A 24,765-nucleotide genomic window follows, 5' to 3' on the forward strand; every position below is an offset into this window, starting at 1 on the left:
ATATAATAGGTCGAAGACATTAGAGATGTTGGGGTTTAAGGGATTTTTCTGACCAGTTTTAGCAGCGAGACTGAGCGGCATTTTGATCACGCATTCGAAGTTGCGCGCGGGAAGAGAATATATGGGCCTATATTGAGATGGAAGAAGAAAAGAAATATATCACTCAAAATCGAGTATGATGACCATTTAAATCAGTAGTCTATCAATAAATTTACATAAAAATCTACTGAAATTAGATGGATGGAGAAGTGGTCAAAAAGCTGGACAAATGGGGTGGGGCAAATATTCAGCTACTTTCTATGAATACTTTGTATTAAGTACACACAAGATTGATTAGATTGGGAAGAAAATATAGGAAAATGTTTTCTTGTTTTGGTGGTGAAATATCAAGTATCAAGTTCGAATGTCAGACGCACGTGATAAAAAGTAAAAAGTGACATCTACCATCACAAAAACGCAAGAAGTGTGTGGATTGCATTTACAACAAAAGAGTGATATTTTTGGGTTTTCTTGGGTGCATGTACGTAAGCCTCTGCCTGCCGTAAAAGCGGCTACCATTACAGCCATTACGAACTAGCGCCGGAGAACGGAATACAGTATTAATGCCGTAATATTTAAACCTGATACTCGTACCAACAATTAAAACCATTTTCCGTAGAGACAAGTGTAGTGAAAATGAAGAAATAACACCCATATACTGAAATACACGCAAAGAAAACAGCGCCGAATCTCGGAATGACAAAACACGCGCTGCAGTTAAAGTGCCATAGGAAAAAAACTAGGAAAGATATCTTAAAATTTCAAAGTTCACCTGAAAGAGGGTGTTTATGCGCACAGTTCTTGAAATGTTTGGATTTTTTAGAAAATTATTTCTGAAAATAACGAAATTTCAGTACCCTGGATTTCTATGCGCACGGCAAAAACTGACCACCGATTTTTATATCGCTCTCATGTCGCATTGTTGTAAATTTGAGAAATGATTTTTACATAACTGAAAACTAGAGATTTATGCGGTTTGAATGTTGCTGAAGTTGTCAAAATCCATCCATGGGCAGATGAAATATGATACAATACACATCACGGATAGTTTAAAAAAAAACGAAAAAAATGACCCAACAATACGGGACAAAAGTACCCTAACAAAATGGCGGCTAGCAACTGTAAAATGGTTTATTATAAAAAACCGATAATTTTTGGTGAATCAAAAATATATATTGAAATACACGACGTTACGATCTCACACCTGACGATGATCTCTAGGGTAAGATCGAAACGTTGTGTCTTTTGATATATTTTTTGATTCAATGAATTATCGGTTTTTAATCATTTTGATCTCTAAATAGTGGGGTTTTATCATATCGTTTATGTCAAGTTTGATGAAAATCAGATTGTAACTGAAGGTACGAACTATTGATAGATCGTAAACATTTCTCAAAATAAAAAAAAAACATTTAAACGCCTTGCCCATCTATACCGACGCTAACCACAAAGAAATCGATCAGCGTGACGAAGACCAGTAGCAATGCTATATTTACGATATTTGTATCCAATTTAGCATATGGAAGAAGAGTAAGTGATAAGACTAAGTGATAAGTACTTACCGGAATGAATCCGATTCCGGATCATGCGTCACCAGCGCATAAATATCTCAGATACAGTTAAAGAAAGTGCGCTTAATTTAACCGGATATTTTATATCAAGCAGGGAGAGTGTCTTGGGGCAATTATCTTTCCGAATGGATATTGCACTTCGAAAATATATAGTTCTTATCGCTTAGCTCGATAGTTATTAGTTATTCGATAGTGGGTAACGATATTTCAGTATTGTCAAGGATACGAGTGAAATGTGTTTTCATCATGGATGGTCGCCATGTCGGTGTCTGATCTTCGCCGCACACTAAGAACACGATGTTGACAATGTCGTTTCCGACGTGGCGCTTCCTTTCGACCTATGCCCAGAGAGAGTATATTATATAGAAATCAGTTACAAGAAAATTACAAGGCAATTAAGACGCGAAAAACAACCGCCGATGGAAATCCCAAAAGATGCACGTGCTGCTTGAGCAAAGAAAAACATGTTTGTTCGTTGTACCTGTTGTTTGTTCTCTTTCGAGTAAGGTAACATCGTTGAAACGTGAAACATTATTTCGTGACCTTCGTACACGGTGTAGACAGACGTTTCGCCGGTTGTATTACCTAAACGACAAATCAATGCAAGGAGGGTCAAATAAGGAGATTATGCGACGCAAATTTGTGACAATTCACCCAATAGTGAACATCTATTCGGCTACAATGAGCAAAGCTATGTGACTGGTTGCATATCGCATTTTTGCGACTAGAAATGAAATATCCACTTAGGTTACCGTACAGTGGTGCCTTTGTTCTACAGTACACCCGCACACCGTGAAGATTGATAGATCGAGAGCTCTTTCTTGATTCGGTGGGTGGTGGTGCATGGCTGTTCTTAGTTGGTGGAGCGATTTGTCTGGTTAATTCCGATAACGAAGGAGACTCTAGCCTGCTAAACACCACCAACCAATCATAGCCACTGTCTCTGATTATCTTTCTTTCGGATCGCAACAGCAGAACGATAAGTCGTAGAAATTTTTAATTTTAATCATAATGATAATATAAGACGCTGGACGCCATATTGGTGGTCAAACGTAATAAGTGATTTACATGACAGACTCTCGTGTTGTTTGTAAACGGACTGATTATCTTGTATTTACGGCTAACTCTGACGTCGAGTGCAAAACCTATATTGGATATTGCAAAAAGAATACTTCGAAACTATAATCTCACCTTTGACATCTAAACCAGCTCTGAATTTTTCCCAGCCCTTGAGATTGATTTTCTCTCCTAGCAGATTAATGAGTTTTTCAAATGCAGCGTTACCATTTTCTAGATCGATAATGAAAAGGAGAATCGTTAGAAATAAGAAAAAAATCTGTTAATTGATGCAGGACTTATCGAGTCGTGGCGTTTATTCGGGTCGAAGCGACCTTCTTCTGGGTGTCTTGTTGTTGTTGTTATTGTCGCTGTCCGTGACTCAGCAGACGTCGATCCCTTTAACGACGAGAAGAAATCGAAGATCAATCGACGATTTAGACGAACAGGGTATTATTATCATCTCGTTACTTCTGCCGTCCCTACGCGCACAGCAAATTAGGCACACGGGGCGTCAAATTGAATCCATCGCCACGTCGACACATCGGCGCTAGCGATCATCGCAACGGTACTAACGAGTGATTCGCTTGATGTCAGAGGCGAAACGGTGTCTCATCTGGCCGAACGGAGATAAATGTGTTTTAACGGGTACGTTATTAACATCGGCATATAAGATCGGCATAATGAAAAAACATGTAGCGGTGGTGGCTTATCAGGCAACTCGCAAGCGAGCAAACCGGGACGGCGTCATTATTATAGGTGCACCGATACCAGTTAAGACAGTGCGCGGTGCAATCAATATATTAAAAGACATAAATCATTTATAGCGTCTGTAACATGCCATGTTTCATGATATTCTGCATCACCTTGTTTCTGTTTGTTTGGTGTTTTGGTTCTTATTTCGTATTGAATGTTCATCCCTTCTATATTATGTCAATGTCCTTTTTGATTCCGTAATTATCCAGTTTCACCTGGTCAACAAATATCTATCCCTCGTTATGCTTACCGTTTCCGTACATTTCGTCATCGGCTCTTTGGCCTTCTTTGGCGTACAGAACACCGAACTTAAAATTGACGGAACCCTGTAAGAAAAAAGGATGTGTTCAAGAAAAAGTGTTTTCGACGCATTTTCGCTATAATCTACCGGAGTGGCAATCCTCATCATGCCTTAACTCGTCGTAGCGCGCGAGGAAAGTTTTTTTTTCGATATCGAGAATTTACGAAAAACCTTAGTCAAAAAAAATTTGTTAAGAGCAAACAGACAAAACCAACGCGTGGCATTTATCGAGTTTACGCCGTAGCTGCCTTCCTGGGGCAAAATGTCGCCACCATTGAAATTGAAATTTCTAATCATAGCTTCAAAAGTGTGACGAATTTGAACTTTACTATAAAGGTTTCAGGCAGTGTTAGAGTAGAGTAATATTTCGCGTATCATCCATACCTGCCGCTAATTAAATTTCCCCCTTCAAAGACACGCAATTCAATGACCTAATTTTCTCCGATCAAGCGCTGCAAGTATCCGCTCATGATCGAAGAATTCGCCTTTGATTCTGCTTATTACTATGATCGATACCTACCTCTTGTTCCTCGAGCACGAGCAGTTCCTTTTGTATCTCCGGGTTGAAAATCTCTTTTGGTCCCTTTTCAAGTTTGTGCATATTGAAGTGACTATATGAGACAAAAATAGCCGATGATCATAATGTCCATAGACAAACTGAAGGCATCAAATGAAATGTCATCTCAGCATCTTAAAAACCTCCCATTTCGCTCTCGACTTTGTTACATACCCTAATATCCCCTTTACTGTCATCGGCTTATTTGGATTGTATGGTAAACATAGTTTCTGAGCCCCCTGTAATGAAAATGAAAAAAAAAACATATTGATTGGCTTCCGACGAAGTTTTTTTTTCGAAGAAAAGCTACCTCCTGACGGATTTCCCCGTCTCTTAGAGGACTTAGTTGGCGGATAAAAACGAAAAACTAAGCACATCAAGTTGTAATCGACGTTCATATGAAAAACTCTCCACCGTATATCGAAATGGTCGAGATGGTCTATTCACGGCTCTCCGTGGCGCTCGCGAGTACTTTGACGAACAACTTCGCGGTACCTAAAGCTCGCAGCGTATATACAGCTAATTGCCTATATGAACAACCGTTATTCGTTTTTCAGCTACATTCGTGCATCGGTTAAGAGCGTAAATCCGTGGAAATGGGCAGAGACTACGACTTTGCAAATCTACTAATCACGCTACTGTATAGATATATATATATATATTTACGTTACTTACTCTGTTGCTGGCCCATTTTGTGTTCGGAAAGGGAACCTACATCGAGAAACGAATTACGACCGTTTGATTTGATTTTCTGTGAGCGATTTCGTAATGAGATTAACGAAACATTTTGGCCGAACGGGAAAAGAACATCGTTAGAACGAGATAGAGAAAATCGTTAACTAAAAACATACGTAAGGCGTCGTCACTTAGAAAGAGGATGCAGAAAGAACTCGTCGATATAATGTGGACGCGAATTGAAATGTTTTCAAATGAACTTACCGGTTTTCTCCATAGTATTGCTCTGTATTGTAAGACACTATGATTGTTGGCGTCGGTTAGCACCACTGATACAATGAACGGCTCTTTCTCGGCGTCCATACCGACGTAGTTTTGGTGCACTGAAATGTGGCATGAATATCTTTCTAGCGGATTCATACACAACGCTAAACATTAACCATTTAATTCTAATCTTTGTAAACACTGAACGGCATAGAATCTTATGTATTGTACCGTTGGAAGTTTTTGCCGGGGTCTAAGCCTAGTTTCGTAGGATAAGAAAGCCCAATTTCTGCGTCAGGAAGGAATGGCCGTTCATTTTCTTACCGCTAAAGGCATGGGTTATTAGTTTAGCAAACGATCTGAGACCACAGCCATCATTTTCTCCAGACTTAACATGTCTCAATTTTTTAGAAGGGTGGGGCTTAGAAAGCGCCGTTGATATTTCGACGTATAATGAAAACGTGTTTTTTTTAATGACGCCGAAACCTAGACGGCGCAGTTCAGTTTTGACAAGACAGTCCTGATCAAACAGAGCCGGATAGATTAATGAAAGCTAAGACGTAGATAGATGAAGCGCTCTGGGCGATTGAAGACGAGAAGTCATTCATCAAATCAGCACGCGAAGCCGTCTTTAAACTTGTTTTCTTTTTTTTCTAAAGCAAGCATAATGTTCGATAACGTTTTCAAGAAACTTTTCTCGCATCGTTCTTCTGCTGAAGTGTATCGCGCCGGAGCGCTGCACTTACTTCGACCGAGGAAATATTTGAAGTACCATCGCGTGTGGAATTCCGGATTCTCTAAATGCACTGGACTCCCAAGCGGGCTCGTAACCTGTAAAGAAGACAGACAGAAAATGAACGATAAGCAACGATCCCCTGTAGTAAATGATCCGAAAAAAAATGAAACTCGGGGATTTTTTTCATCGTCGAATCGGAGAAATTCGTGTTCGTTTTTTTCCTCTTCAAATGTCAACGCATAGAAACGCGCGCTCCGTGAAATCGAGTTAGAAAACCCGAAAGAGTTCACAACCCCGCTGGCTGTTTGTTAAAAATTCAGCAACGTCAACACGAATACCGCCGTGCGCTGAATTTCAATCGAGTCATTTGAATTACGAGAGAGGGGATTAGAATAACTTAATTGGTCGGGAATTAGGAATGTTCTTGGATTTGAGAACACGTCTCGTTCTTCAACATGGTTCATTCTTTCCATCGAATTTACATAGCTCCGTATCTTGTTCCGCCCAGATGTCGGCCTTAAGAAAATTTGAGCATCGATTTCAAAATATTCTCTCATTATCATCACTTTCTCATTCGTTTTCGTTCAAAATATCACGCACATGCTTCAAAACTTAGTTGATTACAAGGCAAAATTGTAGGGGAAAGGAGCAGCACTCAAAATAATATGCTTAGTAAGTTGAGAAATTGCTTCTCTTTGCATCTCATTCTAAAAAATTGTCTGCGTGAGTACTCCCACGACCCGACATTGACGTGGGTACCTTACAAAAGTTCCACTTTCCGACAAGGCTGGCTATGGGCCTGTATTCATATATTTGCTATCTACAAAAACGGGGAACTAAATCATTGAATATCATGGATATCAACATGAACTCGAAGAAGTTCAGCGTAGCCCCTCTCACGTCACCATCTACGCCATCTACACTGGTGTCAGATGAACTACGCGATATGAAAATTCCTTTTAAATGTACACATTTCAATCATTTATATTTCAGTAATCCATTAGTAATTTCCGCTAGAATTTCTCAAGAATGATTATCATGTGTTTATGTAACATTATCTATCGCTATAAACAAACTTCGACTTAAACAAACAATTCTGTGTACTACACCTGCCGATCACACAACTATATCTGTACTTCGATTTCCGATTTCAAAACCGAACCCCCTGTTTTTCGCCCGGCAGGTGTGATGAGTTCGTAAGGGACACCAAGTAAAAAAATATCAAACGAAATCTACCAATGGCCAATCCATATCTTAAGATATAAAAATCTCTAAACCTGCTAGAGTTCATAAACATACCTCTTCGCCGTCTCTTTCGCCCGTTTCGACACGGAATCTGCCGGCGTTGTGATTCGTCCCGTCTCCATCGCATGACGTAAGCTGCATACGGAAATAAAAATCACAAAGTTCATTTACCTCGATACAATATAGAATATGGATGTATATGGTCGGGTTATTTTGCGCCCGAAGAACTCGCTATCGATGATTCATAGGAATAGTCTCGCACAAGAGAACTCCCGAATGGATCTTTGGGACATTTACACCACCGGAATCGAAATTAATATTCCGATAAAACCTACAAGGGCTAGCTCATAAAACATTCATTAACTCGGAGAATTGCGCACGATTTCGTTGGCCGCGTGTCTAGACTGAAGCTGTGCGTATATCTTATGCGTACAAAAAAGCAACAGCACACGAAAATATTCGATATACTTGGCGCCGGTGTATAAAGAAATGCATTCTTCGCCTGGTTGTCTTAGACATTTGAAACTATTCAGCCAAAATTTCACGCATCGCTTACTAAAATTTTTGGCGATCGAATCCAGAAATATTCCCTGAATTATACCAACAAAAAAACCCATCCTTTTATACGTTAAAAGCGATGTGTCCATCATTATAGTGGGTTAGGCTGCATGGTTAATCTTGTGGTGTGGTAAATGAAGGTTTGGCACGTTATCGGTTGCACCCTTAAAATGTATCCTTGACGATTGCCCCCGAGAATGACTATGGCGAGGTTATTAGATCTGCTGGTTACATGGTCTGACTCCGATCACATTTTTTCCGTTCTGAGAAAAAAAGCCTAAGTAGATTGAATTCAATGAACACAAGAACGCTATCACATTACAGTATATCTTATATTCTGATTTCCATTTCCGTGTAACAATGAAGAAATGTATATATCAAAATGAACGATATGTAATTCATTCACGAAAATGACGTAATTATTTCGAATTTGCTTTCGACAGATGGGAGATATCAATTCACTAGAAAAGCTTAGTATGGATATAATGCGTAATCAACGAATGGCAGCGAAAGACCTTCAAATCACTTTAATATGATGTATTAGACAAATAAACCATATTTCACGTCAACTGCTGACGTGTATGCAAATACTACCAGTTAAATGACGATAAAGCTATAAGACTTATGACAACGTAATATATCCTGAGGAAAATTCTTCGGGACAATGCCTCATCGACACGAATAACGTTCAAAGCTTTACCCTTCTAGCATTAGGAGTGACGATGTATACTATCAGACCACGATTGGAATAGATAATAACGATAATGATAATATCTTCTTATAAAGCGCGGTTATAATATTTTAACCACCGCACTTAACATTCTAAAACTATTATAAAAGGTAAAAGTTAAAAAATTGATCACCATAGGTGTTTATAAATGGAAAAAGGTTTTAATGTGGATTTGAAGGCTGAAACAAATGGAGACTCTCTTATGCTACGAGGTAGTTAATCTTAAAGAGTTAGGAGCTGAATGATAAAATGACTGAATAGTAAAATGACCTCCTTCCAATAACCTTTTTGGCATAGGTTAACCTAAAATTGTGGAATCATTACCAGAAATGCTTGAATTAGATTTAAACAAAATTATTCGAAAGGCAGACCATATCGAAGCTACCAGAGAAGGAATTCAAATCATTTCAAATAGAATCCAATACCGACTGGGTTTTTTCATATTGACGATAAGCTCCGTGTTTTCCGATTGTCTTCGATTCCACTTGTTATTAGTTGTCTAGCGCTAAGCTGACAGCTGCGTGTATTCGAGCAAACATCATCAACTCTGTGTCTAAAGCGAAAGTTTTTAACGTCGATTCATCGTCGACTCTACGGGTTGTTTTTCAGGGAAAATATCGAAATATCGAGCAAAATTTATCACTCTCATGTTAGAACAGCTGGGACACTCATCTCGAAAACTATATTTGCATGCTTATATTATTTTCGTTTGTCTTTGATGGTTCGTTGCTTGCTGTAAATGTCATAATTCGACGGAAAGGCGACGGAAATATATTCAGTACGACGGATACTATATGCCCATTAGCTTTATTCTTCTCTAGAGAGAGCTGCACTAACATCGTAGAAGTAAAAAGACAACGTTTGTTTATATAGCTTGGCAGCATTATTTTAGAGTTAGTCGCAGATCAGACTGCATTTCGACACTAGCAATATATGCATAAAGCGACAATCGGGACCTCAAAATCTATGCACATCTATGTCCACGCTAGGAATTGTCCGTGTCTATACAAAACAGACTGATCTAATGGGGTTTTTTTAAGCGAGCAAAACAATTATTCCTCGGAAACGAATTATGCTTAAGTTGAATTCCCGGAAAAGGAAACGACATTTTTATTCCATATCCGATTCAAGGAAAAACTCCTTACGCGAGAGGGAATCGGAGTGAGGCAGTATCTGCGATTAATAATTCAAGGCCTTGCAGAATGCCACTTCGTTTGATTGATATGAAATGCAACTGAATGATTTTATAAGTTGAAAGTAAGTTCACGAGATGCCCCTTGATAACTTATGACTTACTCGTCAATTAAGTCGTCATCATTTTCTCTCTAAAACGCGCATTATTTAAAGTGATTTTGAAATTCAACACATCACGGAGTCATTCCCTACACTAGTTTATGTGTAAACATACATAAGCTGCGTTCACACTAGAGGGGAATTTATCTTGTCAAATCATATAGGTTTCTCTTTCAGTTTTTACATTTATATCAGTTTTGCGAAAAAAATTTGTGAGTCTACCATCTTCAAATCGTATCAAATCACCTCCGGGGGTGATTTGATGATTTGACAAATCGATTTGAATTTGATGCCGTGTTAAATTCAAAAATTAGACCAAATCAAATTTGATTTTGACAAGATAAAAACGATTTAACCTAAAATCAAATTGGATTTGACGTGATAAATTCGCCTATTCTTTGACTAATGTCAAGTGAACTAAAGTATCAAGGACGCAGTAATATCAAATGGCATCATGGCAGTTCGTCCCTCCCATTCAAATTCATTATATATCTGTCTGTTTAAAGTTCGCAATTTGGCTGTTGTAATCCCAAATGACAAGAGCGCGTAAAAACCGTACACTACGAATTGAAACGTTTTAAATTTGCTTACATATTTAATTGCTAGCAGTCATTGCGACGCATGTCTTGGGATTGCGCGCTATCCATTCGAATTTTCTCTTGAAATCAGAGCGCAAAATTCATATTCGAAATGGAAAGAGACACACGCGTTGTATCTATTATTAATCTGAGGAGTGGAAACTGGCCGGGTAATTCAAGCCGCATTTCGATCTAGACAGCAATAATCTACAACGAGAACCGATCTATTTTTCAGCGACCCGAGAATAATAACTTATTCTGAGAAATGATATACGCGTAGTTCATACGGAGAACTGTTTTTTTTGCTGACGGCGACACTCCTTCATCGTATCCGTGTCGGATAAACCTCGTGGACTTCTCTCCATCTCAACCGAGTTATTAGTTTTAGTGCCGATTAGAGCCGTTGTCAGTTTATTTATCATGCATTTACGCGTTCGTTTGAAATTGGCTCGTGTCATTTTTCCGGTCTTAAGATACCGGGACCTTTTATTCGCTAACGCCTCGCAACGCAATTTTTGTCGCTAACCATCCCGTAAGTCCAAAATTTGCAAAAATGAGGTCGCCTCAAGCATCCAGCTATGTAGGCGGTAAAATAAGATATTAATATATTGCAATGAGGTTTTTCGATTGGACTGGTTCCCGTTGCGTGAAAAATCATCCACGCAAAACTTGCGTAACGTTAGTGAATAAGGTCCGCGCTAACACCTCGAAACGCAGTTTTCGTCGCAAACTCCAGATTGGCGAAAATCTCCTTATTCACTAAAATCCACAAAAATTTTCTGCGCAATTTCATGAATTTTTCCCGAAACTAACGGGCACCCCTAAATTCTCATTTCCACGCAAATAACACTTTCGTAGCTTTTTCTAAGTTAAATCACGTAAATAATTGATATTTTTCAAGGTGCGGTTATACCCGGGATATCCGACTAACTTTTTCCGGGGTCCAACTTGGATTCATAGTTACGTATGTTAAGACCCTATTGGCCACTATATTCGTCATCTGGTGGGCGGACTCCATCGTAATATCACTTATACGGAATTGTTTTTTCAAGAAAATACTTTTTAGTAGAAGAATCATGAATTGAATATCAATGTATTCTCGAATACCAAAATCATAGCCCGCAGCCAGGATTTTTAAATGGAGTGTCCAAATCTAGCCAAAAGGGCGGGTAGAAAAAAAAAACAATACTAGTGTAGTAGATTTCATAACGACCAGTGTCCTTTCTAGCAAAACGGCGCAGAATTTTGTGCCTTTTCATGAAAAAGCTATGGCCTTTTAAACATTCCGCCCATATCCCTTAGTCGATTTCGTATGGCCGAATCTTTTAATAAAGTCTCCGATAAAATGTTATATATGGGTTTCACCGCCCTACCGGCTATGCATCGATACTGGTTCATCGCATCATCGCATTCGCTGAAAAAGAACACGCGCTTATATTTTCAATTCGATTGGTTTCGTAACCGTAACGTAAACCGTATCGATTATGCTTCATCGAGTAAAAGGAATCGTTCGTAAACATTACATTACTCAAATACCGTTATAACGATATGGATTTTCTTTCCAATATAAAATGAATGATTTGCTTACATAATCAAATACTGGGCTAGAGATTTTTATTTTCTTTACAACTACGAAGCGAATCACTTGCAAACATAATGAAAAACCAAACTGCAATTAACGGATATTAAAATTATTTCGTCGAATAGACGTCATGATTATTAGGTATCGATTATCCTGACGACGGCTGTTGAACTTAGCGAACTTTTTAACTGCATTGGTGGCCAGTGAGACGTTTAAATAGATATGGGGTTTGAACCCCTAGAATTTTCAAAGAGCCCTTCAATGAGTCAACGTCAACAAATTTGGATCAAAATTTTTCGAAATTTAGATACAATTTTCATGTTTTTTTTAATGGAAATTAAAAATTATTCATTCTCAAATGATTTATCAGGTAGCCGAGCACTTCGTTTTTAAGAGCTGCCCTTTTTCAACAGGAAAATGCCCCTTTTCGTGGTAGAAAGTAGCCTTTTCTTGAAATAGAACCGCCCCTAGAAAAAGCTCGTCACGGGCCTGGATATACATACCAGCTCTACTGATCCGTAATGACGACGGCTGAATACACCTCTACGAGCCGCAAGATCACTGGCAGACGAACTGAAAAATACGAAAACAAAATACGTCGATCAATGATATGCCGTAGACTATAGCTGAAATCACACCGATTTGATTTATTTTGCATAAATAATTGGTACAGATTATAACAGGACATAATAGTTCATTCAATTCATTATTGTGTTTTTTGTTCCTCTGATGATGAGGCTTAGTTGAAGCCTCGAGAAACTGTAAGGAAAATAAACTGTTTTTACAGATCTAACTGTGGGTTTTTATTTGTTAGGACATAATAGTTATTACATAATATATAGTCAGTGCAATAATTCATGCGAGGAATTGAAGACAGAAAAAAAATACCGATTGTGGAAAGTGAGGCGAGTCACTTCCAGAACCAGGCAGCATTCACGCGCAATAATTTGACAAATTGGGCAACGGGCTGGCCCGACGTTTTTGGTCGGGCCAAATTTGACCCATTTGTCACCATTATGAACAGTTCGGGCCTGACACCGACCAAATTGGATCGGGTCAAAGATGCTCGGCGAAGAGCTTTCGGTACATCGGGTATATACTGATTGCTTTTATTGTTTTACCTACTAAACCCAAAATAATTAATAGATATTATTCCCCAGATGTATTTTAGATATAGTTCTATGTTTTAGTCACTCGAATTGACCAGCAACGTTCAATACGTCCTAATGAACCGCATTTACCAATAGAATTTATAGGATTCTGTCATATTACAAAGATACGATATCTAGAATCGTTAATCAAATGGTTATTCGTCGTTAATTCGAGTTTTTTTATCCGTTATTCATGCGTGAAACGTTTGTTTGTCTGGATGGACGACTTGATTAGCACCGAGAGTGTATGTTATATCGAACGAAAAGAAACACGCGGCGCCGGTGGCGATTGGGAATTCCTCCAGCCTGTAGTCTAACGAGCTACTAAACAGTCTTCAGCATCGCGAGGATTGATTAGTATCAAAAAGCCATCAGGACATCGATGATGAAAGGATATCCGCGAACTACCTTATTTACCTACGCACAGTAGATTCAGCTCTATCTCATCAAAGTATATATGTATATATGTGAAGTCTGAGTCATTTCTGCCAGAGCATTAATTATTATCTAGAAATAAATTCATCGGCGCTAATGACTTCGCTCCCTGTATAGTTCGTTTAAGATTTTCTATCTCCATTCTAATCCTATTTACTTCTCGTCCATCTCGCTGTCTTTTTTCCGCCACTCTCAAATACGTCAGCGCGTGATGATTGATGTTTTGTTTTTTCCTTAAATCGAGACCGAATCTCCGCAACGGCCTCGTGACTGATGATCAATATCAGGGGGTGTGTATACGTTCAACACACTCAAGCTCAGTTAATGCTTTGAAATGGGGGTATTCATTTCAAATAAAATCAATATTACCTTTTAACTCCCTCCCTCGCTCCCTTCAACGATTCACCGGATATTACAAAAATATAGAATTTCGTCCCAAGAAAATTTGAATAATTTCATGCTGGTTATAACGAACTATCGGTCATAACGAATACATTTTCTGGTCCCGTGAAGTTCGCTGTAACGAGGTTCCATTGTATAGGGGTCGTTCAATTAGGCACAAATAGCTGATTTTTAACCCCCTCCCTACCTTGTACGCAACAGTACTTATTAACCGCCCATACCCCCTGTACGTACGCATAACGATTTTCGAAACCATCCTTATCAATGGAAACTACCGTTTTATCTATGAAACCAAGCAAAATGTGCAATAGGAGTCGAAATGGACACGATCAGAATCCTCATGTCATCTTTTGAAGATTCTTTAATGGTAAATAATGATGTGATATTTATATGATACGATATGAAATTTGAATGAATATCTTTCCGAATGGATCTTTTTCGACGCCATCCCGGTTTATGGTGCTGCGTATATTTTTGTATTTGTTACACTGACTAGAAGCCTATTCCAATATAACGTCGGACTCTAAAGCGATTCGTATTAAACCACTTAAATTCTACAGCATCTCGATGTCAACTTGAAAATCTAGTCTCGGAAACCGATAAATCGACTCCACAGCGCGCGGCGGGTGCTTAATTCAACACTCACAACATTAACACAATGAATTAATCTCTGTTCGCAAAGTGAGCGCCGTTCCAATTAATTGAAACACGATTGTTTTTTTGTGACGTCATCGAAATTAGAAAGAAAAAAAAACACAAATCGATTCAATGGGAACTACATCGCATGTGCGCAATTCAGCGGGAAAGCTGAATGAATACTATTAACACGATTAACACTCGTATACGTATTATTTCTAGCAGCTGTAGTCGAATTACTGCTGATATCATTCACGAATGTGTCAGTTTTATTATTTCGACTTATTCCCACTTATACGGAGCTATACGCTAGAATCGATGTACACTACGTCATCGATATTGGCGTTAGAAAATAACAATTACAATCGTGGGTGATTGGCGTCCATCTCGAATCTGGTTTCATGCCTCTTAATATCGATTCGATGAATTTTCATATAATTTTGATGATGAAATTTTAGGTATTTCGGGTATTGTGTGAGACGATGTATGATACGCAATCCATCGTCTGGTAAGCAGTAAAATCAGTTTAATTTTCAATATATTCAAAGTCAAAATAACTTTATCTATCGTCGATACATACTATATTATCTACATCATGTTATTCATTGTCGACAATATTAAGCAATATATATTTATAGATGTATATACACGTGTATATGATATTTTTCAAGGCATCAATAAACTTTCGAGGTTCTCTTGTTATATCGTCAATTCTCTGTAATCTAGAAATGGATGATGATTATCTAAAAAAAAACAACGTGTGTCTATAAGCTGTTGACAATGTTTCATGAGATGAAGAATATTTTTTGTTCGAAATTCAGTTAGAGGTAATATTCACAATCGGCGCTGTTTGTGTTTGTCTAAAGAAACCTTAATAATACGACGCAACTGCCGCTTAATCAGATTCGATTTCGGTTCATAACGGGTTTCCGTGAATTAATTAGAATCTTAAGAAAAGACTAATTTTTGATCATCAAAAAATATATCGACGGATTATTCTGCGCATTTCAAAACAGTCGTGATAGACATCGTAGTGCTAGGCGATTTATGTGGCAATCAAATGCGAATTTGATATCTTAACATCACTGGAAACTTGAGAATAATCAATACGCTTTAGTAAAAAGATAGGCCTTTATTCAGAATTCAGACACCACATGCTTCTTGTATTTAATATGGATCTGGCGATCAAGAATGAATTTGATGAATTTTTATCAGCGCAGAGTATGTGTGGATACATATTCATGGAACACTGATGCAGTAGCACTACACATACACCGCTTAGTGATGAATGCAATACGTAGAGAAAAGAGAGGGAGGGTGGGAGAGAGGGAGAGGGAGAGGGAGAGGGAGAGGGAGAGGGAGAGGGAGAGGGAGAGGGAGAGGGAGAGGGAGAGGGAGAGGGAGAGGGAGAGGGAGAGGGAGAGGGAGAGGGAGAGGGAGAGGGAGAGGGAGGCTCTACCTGAGAAATGGAGATTTATCACCTAACGTATATATATACTTTTATCCGTTTTTCTCGGTAATCAGCAAAAATAGAAACAACATCGTCATTTCGATTAACGAATAAAAATCAATGCGAGCAGACGAACAACACGTCTGTCTCATTGGTGAAGTTGTCAGTGTTCCACGATATATACCGGTAATACGCGATATTCGGAACAGGTTGTTTTAACGACATCACGACGTGCGCGCATCGATGTTTCGGGCGGGCAATGAAAGAAAATACTCTGTTTATACGACAACGACTCTCTTCGCATCGGCAGAAGAATTCATTGCGACATCGACACGAAATGGGTTTTTCTGTTCGTGTATACGGCGGCGACAGGTGGTACGGCTTCCCCGTTAAAGTGCCCTTTTCCCACACTATTGTTTTGTTCCAGACGGTGGCTGATCTGATGGTTTTATTGCCCCGGTTTGGAATGGCTCGTCAGACAGAAATAAAGCGCAACAACAACACGACTGTTATTACAGATCCGATCGATTTTGAGCGAATTCGAGTTCAATAAAAGGTTATCGTCTGGCGACAGATTTTATTTGTCTTTAATTTCACACAAAGACAGCTGACAGACGGATGCGGGAATTGTACATGATACCCTTTAAAAATGAGCATAGCCTCCATATCTTATTTGACGACAACAGGGGGCGCGTATGTCGGTTTATCTAAGTTTCTTAATCGGGCAAGATTGGCGTCGATCTCGAAGGAGCAACTGGCATAATGGATACATCATTAACTGTGCATCGCTTATAATGCTTACATTCTCCCACAAATTGCAATTATGAATATGAATACGATCAACAGGTATCAACATTTCAGCCATACTCAATAATAACATCGTCAGCAATTAACTCTATAACGCACGCGACATCTGTTCACTGAATCTCGATGACGAATTGATTTCTCGTATTATGTTCGGTTTCATATAGGTATATCTGTGGTCACCATATACGGTCTGGTTCTATGATTGAACGAATTCGCCCTATCGCACTTCATGACCGATCTATTCGTTCGTGTCATGAAATATAAAAACGAATCTATAGTCACTTTGACAAAAAGGATGGCGTCGACTGTTTTGTCGCCTGGTATGGCGGATCGATTCGCATGGCGCAACTAGGCAACACAAGCACACCAGTTAAACAACAAAAGGTGATCATAGAAACCTAGTAATTAGATTCTTCCACAATATGAGAACATGATATTGATATTTCGTCCATGAAAAAACCCGCGCAATATCGCCGTCCCACCGAAGAGAGAGAGAATCTTTCCTGCGCGGAGTCTGGAATTGGTAATCGAAAACCGGGATTTATTGTTATTTGTTCAGGCATCGTCGCGTCGCTTCATCGATTAGCGAAGCCGCAACGAAGAGCACACCTAGACGTCTTACAAATATTCGTGTAACGCTGCTATGTTATTATGTATATTGTATTTTTCACTCATATTGTCTATCATTGTAGACCTTTAGTTTGTCAAATAAACTGCAACTGAGCTAATAATACCGCGCGGGTGCACCTAGTTTAATTAAGTTGGAGGATATTGAAAGGGTAGACAAAATTAGATTAGATCCAACCAGCAAATATCTATCAGCAAGTGTCAATATGATGAACTAATGGTGGCTGATTTAGGCCATGCTAGAAAAAAGTAAAATATAACATCACCACGACAAGTTTTTTCAATCAGTTTTTGTTTCAACGTTACACCCGAAATTGAAAAGACAATTGAAAATACCAGAAGCCGCTTCCATTTAAACGAGTCGAATCGTCGAAATAGAATATCTATCGTAGCGACGCGGCTTCAGTAACCATCGCTGTGACGCATATCTAGATAGAGTATTCTTAAAATCATCTCGAAGAGAAATATTAATTTGCATTTTTATCGATCCACGGCGGGTTGCGTGTATAGTAAAATCTTAACCTCGCACGAGCCGGGTTCACGCCCTTCAGTCGACTTGTTGTTGTCATTGTTGGTGGAGTAATAAGTAGAGCGGATAAGACGATTCATAACCACGATTATTTGTGAAATCTTCAGGGGTATTTCTCATTTCCGTTCTGTACTCGGGTTCGTGGCCTCGACCGGGGGCTGACCGCGTATATAGGATGTCCCTTGCAGCATATAACATTAACCAACGAAACTACTGTGCTTGAATCTAAAAACACTAGCTTTTCATATATGCCCGATCAGAACTCTAGGTATAGCAACTCGCCAAGCTTTCATTCATAAGATTCACGCATTTATTTCGACTTGTAGAATACTGTCTGGTTGGTGAATGTCCTTTAGTTAGAAATCCAAACACAGACAGTCTCTCTTACATTAATCAAAGATGTTATACATTTATACAATCCTCGCATGAGACTAATGTTTTACAAAACTGTTAGTTAACGCCAATACGTGTCAGACAAGACTTCGCTCATAGAGTCGTAAATAACAATGAACTGATGAATTATTGCTTTGTCAACTAACTCAAAATAGCATTTAGTTTTGCTAAAATTGTAATCAACGCGATTGGTTTGTGTCGTCTAAGTAAGTCGGAATCAGTCTACCCTGGTTAACGAGGAGAATAAGCTCGTTTCCAATTAGTGCCACTGTGGACTTTTTTTCAAACGCAATTCGAGCTTCTTAGAAAAATGCGAACGAATTAGCGACCGATGATGCTGAATACACTAGCTTTGTTCACGGCAGTCTTCAGCGGGCTGTCACACTTTAACGAAAGCTAATCGTGCCAGGGATTCGCGAGGATAAAACGTACCTGATGATATAGCGATTAGCTATGCGGATACGCGAGGCACGTCAATTTCAGCGAAATCATCGAACTTAACATAGAGAAGAAAACTAGCAGATAAACAGAACTAACTCGCGATTTTGACAGTTTCTCTCGGCGTTCTGAAAATGGGGAGAACTTAACTGCGAAGCAATTACGAATAACGGTATCACTTCACTTCACGAAAAGCTCTAACCCGCTTTCATTTTCGAAACCTATACTCGGAACGGCCAGTTTTTTTTTCGACGACTGCATGGTTGACGCAGCGGCACCGCTTGCAGAATCCTCGGGATATTATGCTATCACGTTGCTACGACTCGATACAACAATTCGTTGTCGACTGTGTTTTGATATTCGTAGCGGGTGCGCGTTACAGTTTGAATGGGATTTCGTTTTCCCGGAATCGGCATTTTGCCGTATGTGATGTAACGAGTCATTCGATATGCGACGATACGGCGCTCAATTGACGACCGGTTTGAGTGTAGAATAATATTGATAATCAAGCATTAATAAACGGGCGTCATCATTAATTTCGAATGTGAAAACGTAGAAGTTAGCCTACAAAATACGCACATTATCAATTTGCCGGTTTGCCGGTTTGCCGATTTGCCGGTTTACCGTATACAGGAGCCAGTTCCACACTTCCGAGTTCAGATTTGACATTGAAATATCGGCCAGAATATACCAGAAAATCTCTGTATGATGTTTAATTTAAAACATAACCTTTTGTCATACTCCTATTCCGCAGTCGTCAGTAGACTGTCATCTGTAAAACTATAGTAAAACTATGTTTCCCATCAAGCCAGTTTGTACAACTGTGATGAGTAATAAATATATACTATACTAAAATCGCAAATGAACTAATTCTAACTCGGAGTGAACTCTAAGTGGAACTGGGCTCCTGAATGTTATAGAACATTTTAGATTTTGCACCATGGTTCTCTCTCGTAATCTTATCACTTTTATCATATCACTTATCATAAGTGATAACTGATGATATTGTATGTACATATAAGATACATATACGAATAATCACTTATTGAAAAAATAATTTCGTTCGAAAAAAATAATTTTCGCCATGTCACCTCCGAGGCTCAGTGCGCAGACTTCGTTTGATGAACTCCGTTGCTTATTCTCGTAATACACACCTGTGACACTACATATATCAAAACAATGATTGCTAAGAGGTCCAGTTTTCAACCACCCGAATACTCTGCCTGGGCACGCTCCTAGTCAGTAGCGGATACTAACTTGCACGATTGCAGGATGTTGCTACTACTCATAAGGGTTTTAGTTTGATAAGGCGGATATCACGTTAGTACTCGTCGCCTATTGAAAGTGTAGTCCTGTCTCTCATCATCAAGAAAGGCCGTGATTCCGACAGATCGTCGACGGAGAACGTGTTGTTATTCGTAAAGAGGCGAATGATCGAGACTTCAAGGCTAAAGGAGGATTCACGCGTGAATCGGATGCAGTTTCTGCCTCTAGATTTCCCTAAACGGCCGTTTGAAAAAGCGACCGTTAATTCAAACCGCATACACTCCAGCGCGTTTTGGAATATTTTCAAAAGCGTTCTACATCATAAATTCGAAACAGACATTCACAGAGATTCACCTTCGTACTGCGGGGATGATACACTGAATCCGAAACCTTACGTGCACCCGCGACATTTCGACGTTGGTTTGAACAAAAACTCTGTAAAATGTCACGTATGGGGGCGGAAGCCTCAAAATCCACTTTGTCTGGAAAGCGGGCCAGTGAAGTAACCAAACGCTTCGAGGTAACGGTATCTATGGATTTAGGTTCGAGTCCCGCACAGACCGACAAACTCTGGACCCTCACCATATTTTTGAAATACCCAATACGGATGGTTTAGTTTAAGAAAAAAATGTACTCCAATAAATATGAAATTTTTGAGGGGGCGCGCCCCTTGCTCTGTCCTTAAATCCGCCCTGACACAAGTGTTGTGCAAGGTAAAGCCTGGAAGAAATAGAAGAGAATGTATGATGCACTCTGTGGATCTAATCGGGGGGAAATTTGTTCTCGAGCCGTCTATGGTCTTGATTGGGATGTTGCGTGATAGCTGCGCGACGTCCCCGTCTCTACAGGCGGGACTGCTGAACACTGGCGTCGTGTCGATAGAGCAGAACAGCGAGTCCTATTATACACCACATCCAGCATGTACAAAAATCGGTGATTATAGACGCGAAATGAGGCAAATTAATGTTGTGTAATTTGTGTCGACTTTGACCTTCGATGTGGAATAAAATGAGCCGGGGTTCACGAAGATGTCAATGCTCGCATTAAGAATTCATAGTAAAAACAGGTCCATGTTGACTCTTCAAGGGTTCAATGCCATGTAGTTATAATATAAAGTTATAACATAGCGTATATGTGAAAATGATCTGGTTCTTTCGTAGGCGTCGTTTTCAGTGAGCGTGGATATTAATCTTACATGAAAGCTAGATATAGTATAGTAAGCCGCGCGTAAAAAAACGTACCATCATTTTTTAGCGCAAAGGTCGATTTGTTTGTTTTGCATGATGCGCTTTAAAAACAAATCACTAGCGTGGGTGAAATCCGGATTAGGATTAGCCTTACCATACGACGGACCGGGTTCGGCAGATCTATTTTCTTAAACGACAAACGGCGTTATTGAAATCTGCCGATCGTTGTCTGCACGAATGAAGCGCTTCGTGATTTGACCATTATTTTTGCGCTTTCCGTGTCGTTATACACCCTACCATTCCCCCCTTCCCCGGGACCACGTCTACACTAGCGCGTTGTAGCCGGGTTCAACGAAAACCCGTGTTGGCGGTGAATAGCGTCTACGCTTAACGCAGTTTCGGTAGTAACCCTCAACATCTGTAGTGCAAGTTCAAGGTCAATTGTGGCGCCCGAACACGGGTTCGCTGTCTCCACTAGCAAACATGAGTTTTACGCGAACGCGGGTTCAATGCGGAGTGTGCCCTTCTTTTGAAGATGGGTTTCTAAAACCGGGTTTTGCGGAAAATTCTGCATCGAACCCGGGTTTCGAGCGTATAGTGGACGCATAAACCCGTGGGTAGAAAAATGCTATCGTAGCCGACGTTAATGATTTACGATTCTTACGTCGCAATCTCTACCGCAACCGAAAATGGCATTTTCTGAAACCGCTGCAAAAATATTTTCATATATACATATTGCTAACTTTGCATTGGGTATATGAGTCGATGTACACCACGTCATCAATATTTGCGTTTCAATATAGCAAATAAAGTGTAGTGTTTATTCTCAGTAGATTAAAATTTCTGGATTTTCATATTTTCTATTTTGATGAATTCGAGTTCTGTTTAATAATGAATACACGTGCACTACGTTACCAATACGTGGATGTGCACTACGTAATCAATAGTAGGGCTAGACTGGTTAACGGTCACTTCAATTCAACTAAATTTTCAACAAAACGCGGCCAGCTTGATCTGGAATAGTTTTAATTTCCCTTATTCTATCATAACCATTGAAGTATTCATCGCAATAAATGATTTTTCAGTCCTCGGTTCCAATGTAAATAATGTTTGAAGCGAGCGAACGACATTTCGAATTCTCAGTTATACCGTCCCCGCAGTTCCGGTAGAAGATCCGGTGGCGAGGGACCTCTAAATCATTCCTCTTACAAACAAAAACCAATTTGAAACCAATTGATAAGCCTGCCATCGTCCAATATAGGAGCTGCTGATATATCTCGAGAAAACATTCGTATCGGCCGATTAAACGGGTTAGATGCTGATAGAAGGAGACAGTGATATACAAGCTTGTTATACACTCATATTACGTCCATTTTCGGTAATTAAGCGAAGCTTTTAGCAAAATGTCGTCTTTAATTAGCTACAGATACAAACTGCTTTTTTATGGCTCTTTACGTATCGAATAAAGTTAAATTCATATACACATGGAATCTAAAATCGTGTATAATTGTGCTCATATTTTAGAACGCTGCAATTTAATTCCAAGAGCAAATTTTGACTGCTCAAATTCCATCGGAACTACACCAGATAAAATGTTTCCATCCGCTTAAAAAAGGATTTATCCAAGTCAAAAGACATAGTCGAAATTAAGGTCAGGGAATCTTCAAGATCCTTTTACTACTAACCTTGAGGTTAACTTAGGTGGAAACTTGCGTCTGTTCTTAGCTTTAACGATGGTTCCCCAGCACATGCACGTCCTCGGGTGTCTAAGCCGCTGATCTATCGCGGCCTGTCTTGAAAGCAGGCTATTTTGCATGATAGCAAGGCGGATACGTCGAAACAAAGTGACTTTCGCTTTGACGGAGCGTAACGCGCGGGATTATCAAAATCCCTGATATTCTCGAAAATCCTTTTTTCTCGACGAGCAATGAACAACCTAGCTATAAGCCAACTGCGAGAGAAACACCCTATACAAAACACTTTTTCGAAATCAGCGCCGAGTGAAGAAATCGAGCTCTGAACTATATTGTAAGGCAAGCTTCCGTTTAGAGGCACACCTATATTGCGTTAGGTGTTATACGGACGTAGTGGTCAACTTCGACGACACGACCTCCTCTCGCCAATAGGTATCGATGATTCAAGCGATACAAAAGATAGTAATTCACACCTCAGGCTCAATGATAGAAATGTATATTTGAACGAACATGTCCAATTATCACTTAAATGGAGCGGCGGATGAATTCTTCCAGGAATGTATGCCACCACCATAGCGATAAGCCCAGTTTTATAGGCAGGTATTACCCAACAGGTAAAAATCCCCCCGGTAAATATCCCCGCCCCCAGTAAAAATCCCCCCAAATTTGATTTCACAGCAAAATATAATAAAATAAATGTACTTCAATATTCTTATCTTGAAAAACTTAATAAGTTTTCAGAAGTTTCACATTTTCCGTGGTGCTTTTCATAATATTCCCTTTAGATAATCTGTGCGTTTTACCAAGCTACGTGCATAAAGCCTTGAAAGTGACATTATTTTGTAACTTCTAGCAAGCAACATGCATGAATGATGGTATTATCGTAGTTTCGAAAATTTTTATGAAGAAATCTCGTTTAAAAGTAATAGTAAAATATCTGTGCACCCTAAATATTATTGTAAAAAGTATCATCTATTTCATTTAGGTATTTATACTTAAGTTTGATAGAAAACTGAACTTGGGAGGATTTTTACCTGGGGGGATTTTTACCGGTTTTTGTTACCGGGGGATTTTGACCTACATTCTTATCCTTAACCCTAGGGTTAAATCGTTTGAACATGGATTGAGTTAACCCCAGGCTTCAAGATAATACGAGTCAGGATATTCTGCAAAGGCTAACTGATATTTTGACAGGTGGTATATCTGAGAAGCGTAGTTTGAGTGGCAATCCCAAATATACAAAAATAGCTAATGCACCGGTAATATCTCTTCAACGCGCAGTTTGGAGCCCCGCAATCCATTTCTCCGCGACTGGCTTGTCTAGGTATAATAGCGTCTGTATCACGACGAGGAATAGAAGGTAATCAACAACTACGAAAGGTTTCATCTTTTTTGTCAAACGAAACCGCAAACAAAAACGTGTAGCTTCTGGCGAACGACTATCGGGTTGGCAATCTAGTTCGCGTGTCATTGAACCAGTAACTTGATCCAAAGACGACCAAGTTGTTCCGTCTGGTCGTATTTCAAAGTCAACCAATATTTGCCAGTTATCTATTTTTGAGAAACTTTCATGTATAATGTATACGAATTAATCCTTCAATAGAATCGAATATGTTATCAAGTTTGGAAAGCGCTTACTTCCGTAAAAGCAGAAGCCCTATAAGTGCATTGTTTAATTATTAATTCCACGGGTTAGTATAATTAAACAGTGTTTGATGAAAGGCCTTATCTTAATTATAATTTACCGATCGTAACAACAAGCAACGCCTACAAACGGTACAACGGCGTTCGCGTAGGCATTTGGAAGACA

The 24,765-nt window shown here is 39.3% G+C and overlaps 1 protein-coding gene across 9 annotated transcripts in view; it reads right to left on the reverse strand.

Moving 5' to 3' along the window:
- Nucleotides 1–24,765, reverse strand: part of LOC141908022 (GTPase-activating Rap/Ran-GAP domain-like protein 3) — a 116,390-nt gene that overhangs the window by 12,931 nt on the left and 78,694 nt on the right. For 6 of the 9 annotated variants that reach the window (XM_074797791.1, XM_074797794.1, XM_074797792.1 and 3 more), the window contains 12 exons: nucleotides 12,444–12,513; nucleotides 7,254–7,334; nucleotides 5,965–6,049; nucleotides 5,219–5,337; nucleotides 4,955–4,990; nucleotides 4,454–4,518; nucleotides 4,244–4,334; nucleotides 3,673–3,748; nucleotides 2,802–2,900; nucleotides 2,092–2,195; nucleotides 1,837–1,948; nucleotides 1,602–1,647 (listed from right to left, as the gene is read on the reverse strand). In XM_074797791.1, the coding sequence (XP_074653892.1) occupies nucleotides 1,602–1,647; nucleotides 1,837–1,948; nucleotides 2,092–2,195; nucleotides 2,802–2,900; nucleotides 3,673–3,748; nucleotides 4,244–4,334; nucleotides 4,454–4,518; nucleotides 4,955–4,990; nucleotides 5,219–5,337; nucleotides 5,965–6,049; nucleotides 7,254–7,334; nucleotides 12,444–12,513 (984 nt within the window). Of the gene's footprint in view, nucleotides 1–1,601; nucleotides 1,648–1,836; nucleotides 1,949–2,091; nucleotides 2,196–2,801; nucleotides 2,901–3,672; nucleotides 3,749–4,243; nucleotides 4,335–4,453; nucleotides 4,519–4,954; nucleotides 4,991–5,218; nucleotides 5,338–5,964; nucleotides 6,050–7,253; nucleotides 7,335–12,443; nucleotides 12,514–22,946; nucleotides 23,037–24,765 lie in introns of those variants that run through there. The other 3 variants (XM_074797793.1, XM_074797796.1, XM_074797798.1) reach the window with 2 other exon arrangements.

Source organism: Tubulanus polymorphus, chromosome 7 (assembly GCF_964204645.1).
Source record: "Tubulanus polymorphus chromosome 7, tnTubPoly1.2, whole genome shotgun sequence".
Lineage (NCBI taxonomy): Eukaryota > Metazoa > Nemertea > Palaeonemertea > Tubulaniformes > Tubulanidae > Tubulanus > Tubulanus polymorphus.